Source organism: Vipera berus, assembly GCF_964194415.1.
Source record: "Vipera berus genome assembly, chromosome: 1".
Classification (NCBI taxonomy): domain Eukaryota; kingdom Metazoa; phylum Chordata; class Lepidosauria; order Squamata; family Viperidae; genus Vipera; species Vipera berus.
In genome coordinates, this window is record NC_138202.1 from 184,530,587 (window position 1) to 184,538,519 (window position 7,933).

The following is a 7,933-nucleotide window of genomic DNA, read 5'->3' on the forward strand; positions in this document are numbered from 1 at the left end:
GCATCAGGTCCATGGCCATCATGGAAGCCATGAACTCCCGAGCTAACTCAGATGATCCCCCCAGGGATGGTAGGTTGAAGTCACCCAAAACTATACGTTTGGGGAACTCAACCACCAACCCTGAGAGGATATCGAGAAGCTCAGGCAGGGTTGCCGCTATGCAACTAGGCGAAACGTACACCAGCAGCAAGCCCAACTGAGCTCTAGGGCCACATCTCAGGAGGAGGGACTCACACCCGACTATCTGGACTGTGGTGGCCTCCCGCGGACATAAGGTCTCCCTCACAGCTACTGCCACCCCACCGCCCCTACCCTGAGCCCGAGGCTGGTGCAGCACCCGGAAGCCTGATGGGCAAAGATCAACCAGGGGGACCCCGCCCTCTGGGTCCAACCAGGTCTCCGTAATGCAAGCCAGGTCCGCATGCTCCTCCTCAATCAGCTCCCGAATGAGAGGTGCCTTATTCATTACGGACCTGGCATTGAAATACACGAGCCTGAGCTCAGGTGGCTGCTCATCCTCGCTCCCGGTACCACGGGCTGAAATCAGAGGGTCGGAGCGCATCACCACTTGGAGACAGCGGGGACGCACTCCCGGATATTGATATGGCCCTCTGTTCATACACCTGCGGCCATTCCCTACCGCCGTGGGAATAGGCAATCCCACACCCCGCTCTGGGGCCCCGTAGGCCCCCAGCCCAACCCCCAACACGGCGCGATCAATCCCCGACCTGGTCTGAGAAACGGTTGGTGGAACCCCCCTAGTTTCCAACCGAACCTGTAAACCCACCCCCCTCCCTAACCCCACAAAATATTTAGCTAAAAAACACACCAGGGGCCTCTTGTTAAATTTGGGAAGGAGGCTCCTGTCCCTGCCCAGCCATCTGGTATTCTTGCCCAAGTTCTAGTCACTTTATGGAACAAAGAGACAAAATAAGATGTCATTAAAATTGTTCTGTATGAAATACTCTATTACTGTAGAACTCAGAGGGTCACAAGTAAGTATAGAAGCAACACAGGTAACAGCACATTTTGCCACAGCACATTATCAAAGAAGACAAGATAGGTAAACCAAGTGGCAATAAAGAAACAAAAACTATTCTCTGCTACTGCCACTGGAATCTCAGGTAGCCATCAGAAAAACTATTTTTGTCAGAGGAAAAAAAGGTTTTATAAGACCGTACTGGAACTTACAGAGACATGTGTGATATATTTGCAAGGTAGGTTAATAGATATTATTTATTGCTGTGCAAGTCTGTTATCTGATGCTCTGATTAATCTAGTTCTAGGGGATTAGTTTCAGCTTTTAAAATCTGAATATGTCAGCAGGCTGTTAGAAGCTATGTTCCCAATAACACATCCTTTTCAGACCTTCCCATTATGGCTGACTCATTTAAGTTGGATAGATTGCCTAGATCCGTGGTGCGAACCTATGGCACAGGTGCCACGCAGAGCCATTGCCCCAGTCCCAGGCCTTCAGCTGGGTTTTATAAAACCTTTTCACTTTAGGCCTCCGCTACCGTGTGCAAAAAAAAAGGTTTAATCAATCAATCAATTTCAACTTCTCATGGGAAAAAAAATCTTGCAAAGTTGGAATTGATTGATTGAACTTTTTAGTCCCACCCAGTCTGCCGTTACCACAGCCACGCCCACCCAATGGGCCATGCCCACCCAGCACCCAACAATACATAAGTGGGTTTTGCGTTGCAGTTTGGGCACTCAGTCTCTAAAAGGTTTGCCATCACTGGCCTATATGAATCTGGTAAATATATTTTTATAGGAGAAGCAATAAATTCCAGATATGTTAAAGGAAGTGATAGTATGGCTTCAAGAAAACCACAGGAGATACTGAGTTCTTAAAAGCAATCAATCAGTTGCTAATATCCCCTTAGGAACTATTTGTGCAGTTGATGTGATACAGCTCAAACATTCCTGGAAGAAATAAGACTCTCTGGACCCATTCCAGTCTGGGCACAACCCTGAATATATGATCAAAATAAACAGTCTCCTAAATGAGTCAGCCATGAAGATTGGGAATTCGAGGCAGAATGCTACAGTGATTCAGTTCCTGCTGAAAAGACTGACACATCTAAGGCAGGGGTTCCAAGCAGACAAGATGCAATGTCATCATCAAAGACCTGTCTTTTATTCATATGTACAATATGAGCACATAAATACATACAAAAAGTAAATCTTGGATTTCACATCTAAATTACCATCCTACATGTTTTGACACAGATAACCTCAGATATTTAGATGATAATATTATAGAACACTTGCAGGACAATTAAGTACTGAGGTGCAATCTGCTAAATACAATGTTACAGAGAGAATGTGAGAGATGATGCCCATGGAGAGGGAAATGGTGAGAAGGATTATAGGCAGCATTTCTCCAGAAGGAGGGAGCACACTCCAGAAAGGGGGAAAGATAAAGAGGCAAACCAACCTGCAGATGAATTGAAGACAGAGGAAGAGAATTAGCATAGCCTCTCTTTAGACTCTCTCTCATTAACTGAGAATAGCAAGGATTTAGTCTGGAAAGATTCTATTATGTGTAAGCAAATAATAGCTGAACTCTGACTTAACTGTTCCACATCGTTCTTGGGCTTAGCCTGACATATAAAGAGAAAGGTCCATTTGGAGTAAAGTTCTGTTAATGACACCCAACACTAATAGTCTGTAATCAGGTAAAGTCTGACCAGCAACTAAATGCGGCAATAGGTTGGATGATGATCAGTAAAGAGTAAAGAACCCTAACAAGGCAGAGTCATCGTTTGGTAACACTTTGGGTCATTAAGTAGAGAAGCTACCTATCATGAATGAGATTGTACCCTCACTAAGAGCAGGTCTGCACTCTTAGAACAATTCTATAGTCATATTTGTCAGTGGATGCACAAATGGCCTCTGATAAGGAACATCTTTGACCAAAGCTGTCTGCTTTGTCCCTGTAGCTGTTTGGGGTTAGACTAGTCATAGTTTTATGCACCAGAAACCTCATGGCTAAAGTACTGGAATGCATTTGATAAGAGACAGCTTTTGAGGCTGGGAATGAATTTACCATTAGAGTAGAATTTGGTATTACTTTAAGACAGGGACATGAAAACTTATAATTAATAAATTTAATCTGTTTATTAGCTTTTTTCAGTAGCATGAGTAGAATTTTTTCTTTGTCTTGACAATTTTTGGAAATGTTCTTTTTCCTTTGCTTCAAAATGTTCTCCATAGCAAATCTGATCTGTCAGCTTTCTTTTTCTCCTCTAGTCTTACTGCAGCATTTTCTCTAACATCCTATCTTACGTGGGGGTGTCCTTCCATGCAGTTATCCTGTAAAGCATTAACACTCTGACTTCTTTCTGACAAGGCCAAGTCAAACCTTTTCAAAAAGCTAAACAGCAGAGCTTAAGAGGCCAAGGAATCCTCTGCAGTGTGGATAGCTTCTGAAGGTTCCTTTTAAAGTTATGAAAAGGAAGAAGTCCAGGGACAAAGCTTTCTTAAGAGATAGCTTACCTATTGCTACTTAGCTGTAATGGGTAGAAAAATGACCTTAAAGAACAGGAGGAACAGCAGCTACTAACAGTCAGATAAAAGAACCCTGAGTCCAAACTGGAAGCTGAGAAAGCACCTCTGACAAGACTCTCATTAGTTCTCATTGATGCGCATTTAGATTTTTTTTTTATAATCTTATCATAAAATTAGCCTGAATGACTTTGGTTTCCTAATCAGCTCTACCTCTATATTGACAATATATGTCTGTAAAATGCATAAGAATGTATCAAGGAATACTAGTCCCTCTGAATTCATCTGATTAAAAACAAGGGCACTAGAGAAGCTTGATATAAATTATCTGTGGCTCACAGAATATCCCACGGGATTTTCTACACTACCTGGGAGCTCCCAGTTGCAACCACTACGATTTACTGGTAGATTAAGCAGTTCTTGAGTCAAATTAGTATGAAAGCTACAGTAGAAATAATCTGTTGCATAAAATAATGCAATGTGTCATGGTTCCGATTAATGAGACAGATCACAATGTTTGTCTAGGATATTCCCAACCTGCAATAGATAGGAACAGTCAGAAATTGACAGGCTTGGAGACTGAACTGTAAAAAATACAGTAACAGTAAACTGTCTCAGGAGAAATGTTAAATGTGGATGATGCCTTTTCCAAGAGCTAAAAAACAGGATATATCTATACATGTAAATATCTTTTTATTTTAGAAAAAAAAGTTTCTTGGCCAGAAGTTTGTCAAAAGATGCATCCAACTTACGCTCAGGCTTGCTTTCACAGCTGAATCCTCGACTGCCACCATAGCAAGTGCAGACTAGAGGGTTCCCCAAGTAAATGCGCTCCCACTGCTGGTTTATCTGATAATGTTGTCCATTGTCATAGCATCCCTCTGAGAAAGAAATAGCACTGTTTAATTATATTCTGTCATCCAGGCTGAGTGTGGCTCTCCTGGTAAGGAGAAAGCATGTGAAGAAGAGAGCAGTGTCAGCCCCTAACATGCATGGAATATACATTAACTCCTGGCCAGACATACCTTCTACGTCTTGAAACCTCTGTATAATTTGCTGTTAAATGCAGGCAAATCAAGACTGGAGTTAAACTCAAAACTTGTTTAACTGTGTTTTAAATGTACAGAATTAAACCACTAGAGATTTCACATTCTGGAGCAGCATGTTAACAGCTGGAAAAGATTACTCAACTGGGAGGCTTAATCCAATGCTTCATGAAAGCCTATGAAAAGACCCCAAAAGGTTTGAAAGAAAGTTTGGCTATCTTCCCTAAGCAGGTTTATTCTTGCCAAGTAGAACTAGTCTCCATGTTTTTATTTCCAAATCTTTTTCCCAATTTACATTTACAGCCTTACCATTTCCTGAGATGATTGCTTTAATGAAAAATCATATTTCTAAACAATTTTAAAAAGTGTTCCCAGCCTCTCTTCTCAATTCTCAAATTTTAAAATGAAAAAATGTGCTCTGAACTTTTCAAAATTAATTCAAGCACATTAATTTTAAAGTCCATTTTATAGCATGAAAAGATAAAGGATTTCCCCTCTTTTACTTTCAAGTCAATCATTTTAATATAGAAATTTCTGCTAGTTTAACTTCTAGCTATCTAAAAACAACACAGATACAGTCAGAAAGATGCAGAAACTTTATTTAAATGTAAGCTTGTGCAAAGCCTTTGAAAGAGGTGCTCTGGAATGCTCTGGAGCACCTAGCAAGAATAACTTTTTTCTGAGCTGTTAATGCAACTGCATCATTTTTCAAGCTCATGCAGTTGCTTTAGAGGATATCTCTCTCTTTTTTTTACAGTACAACAATCCTAACCCTGTAGCAGGCCCTTGTCTTTCAGTAAGTGATTTTGCTAAGTGATTTTTCAGTAAGTCCTTCTGTAAGAAAAGAGAACAAATAGAAATCTACCCATTCTAGATTATCTCATTTATCTCTCTAGCTGGTATAACCAGTGCTTTTTTGTAAAAGAAAAAAGTGCCGGAACTCACACATGTCATACAACCCGCCTTGCCTACCCTACAAGGTTCCATCCAAAAAAGGTGCCGGAACTCCGTTCTGAACATTCTATGACAAAAAAGCCCTGGGTATAACTATATGCAATGCTAACTACACCCTTCTTGAGTAATGTCTGGATTTCAGGAAAATTAATTTACCCTAAACCAGCAAATGTGTTTTCAAATAGGCCAGAACAAAAATCCCCTTTCTTAGTAATGAAGAATACAACAGATCATGGAGCCAAAAGATCACTATATATGCAAATAAGGTTTCCACCAGCGGGCCCTGAAATACAGAATTTAACCACCAAGAGTCCATCTCCAACTGGATTAAAAACCAACAACCCCCCCCCAAAATGTACTTCTAATATCTTCACACTTAATTTGTCAAATCTGATGGTAGTTTTGCTTCTCGCTGGTGTTGAGAAAATAATAAAAATTAAGAATTTCCACCCCAGCCAGAGCAAACTGGCAAAGCTTGGGAAAGTAGCAAATCTTCTACCAGACCTCCCTAAGAGTACTGTGCCCAATCTAATCAGGAGGCATTCAGTATTCAGACATAATTATCTCTGGGCTCAATGCAATATATACTCCAACAATAAATCTTAATTAGACTTGAGTGTCCTTGGCAGAAAAACTGGATATAAGTGCAGTAACCAAGAGGATTCCCCTCTCAACAACATGGTTCAGTTTAATTAATCTTGCAAATTCCCTGAAAAAATCTGTTTCATGATTTAACAATTTTGTGCACTAGAAATGTTCTGTCCTCGAAACTGCAATCGTTGATAGATTGCAAAACTAACTGGAGACATGAGGTCACAAGTAACTCTGGCACAATTAAAAGGTTGTCCTAAATTGCTTTAATGCTCCATAAGGAAGGCACTTGGACAGACATCGCTAAATCCCTAAAGTTCAAAAATATTTCTCCCCATCAACGGTTTTGTTTTCTGCAAAATTCATCTCACTCTGATGATTTCATTTATTAGACCTGAGTAGACTCAAGAAAGAGGTATTAACACATTTCATTTAATAAATTCTATTCCCCCCCCTTCACAACCATCCAAAGTTGCAACGTTCGGTATGCTCTTTAAGTTTGATTTCGGTTTTATCAAATCGTCCATGATTCGATCGTTTCCTCTCCCCTGAAAAGCCGTTATTGCCCATCCCAGATTTACTCACGTTTGTTCTGGCCGACCGGCAGAGAGGGCTGAATGATATGCTGCGTTTCCCTTTTACTTTTTTCCCCGCGGGGTTGAGAACCCCAGACCCCTGCCCCCGAACAAAGGGTCAATACCAAAAGAAGTGTTCGCTTCGATCGGCTATCCGGCATCTTGGAAAGCTGTCGGGAAAATAAACGGATAGTATTTGAAACCGGAGGCAAATCAATTGTATTGGGTTGATAAAGTGGGATGAGGGAAAACTTGCAAATTCTCTTACCGCCTTTCAGCCTTCGCTCCTCCGCTTTGGCGCAACCCTTATAGGCTGTGAGAAGGGCAAATCGCTGTTGTCACATTGGATTTATATAGAGATCCTAGCTACAGGGACTCCCGCGAGGCATTACAGGGGAGAAGAGGAAGAGAAGGAGGGCCTCGCTAGAGACACCCCTTTCGGACGTCAACGCTTTTCCAATTGGTCCAGGCGAAGTGATAGCGTCACGGCCCGGGAGTTGCATTCCAGAGCAAACAAAGATCTCTCTTCCGAAGGCTTGGAACGGGACTAAATTTTAGAGGGTCTCTGGGGAGCGAGGGAGGGGTTCTTGCTGCCGCTTAGCGAATGCCTCCTGCCGTTCATATTTGGACCCTCCGGGGTCAGGCATTCACGGGAATCTTCGAGTGTCCGAAGAGGTTCGAGTTTTAGGAGAACCGAGTGACGACTTTAGCTTCGCTTGCAGTGTTAGGACCCGTGAGGAACCGTTACGAGAACAATAACTTCTCACTTAAATCTGCAGTTAAATCCTATACACATGCTCTAAGCCTAAGGTGTAATGATCGTTCATGGGTATGATGAACATAACTGATAGCTTTAATAGGCTTAGTTTGAACTGAGATAATATTCCCACTATCACTGCCTCCATTATGGCAATTTATTCACTAAAATCTCAGTTCATGGCCTCAAGGCCGGTTTATATAAGTTCCCAGTTCTATTTCTCTTTCTCTCTCCCCCTTTTCCATTCCTCTCTCCATGGGATTCTTTTTCCTTTAGTGAAGTTTTTTTTTCTGTCAATTTTTATTTGGTGCTGAGAAAGTGGAAGCATGAATGGATGTATAAAGGGAATAGAATAGAATAGAATAGAATAGAATAGAATAGAATAGAATAGAATAGAATAGAATAACAGACTTGGAAGAGATCTTGTAGGTCATCTAGTCCAACACCCCCCTGCCCAAGCAGGAGTCCCTACACCATTTCTCACAGATGGCAGTCCA

At 41.5% G+C, this 7,933-nt stretch overlaps 1 protein-coding gene across 6 annotated transcripts in view; it reads right to left on the bottom strand.

Moving 5' to 3' along the window:
- Nucleotides 1–7,064, bottom strand: part of FN1 (fibronectin 1) — a 162,893-nt gene extending 155,829 nt beyond the window's left edge. For all 6 annotated transcript variants that reach the window (XM_081313321.1, XM_081313320.1, XM_081313319.1 and 3 more), the window contains exons 1-3: nt 6,948–7,064; nt 6,690–6,849; nt 4,266–4,394 (exon numbers count right to left, since the gene is read on the bottom strand). In XM_081313321.1, coding sequence (XP_081169447.1) covers nt 4,266–4,394; nt 6,690–6,840 — 280 coding nt within the window. In that variant the 5' untranslated portion in view covers nt 6,841–6,849; nt 6,948–7,064. The remainder of the gene's footprint in view (nt 1–4,265; nt 4,395–6,689; nt 6,850–6,947) is intronic.
- Between the last annotated feature and the right edge of the window lie 869 nt (nt 7,065–7,933).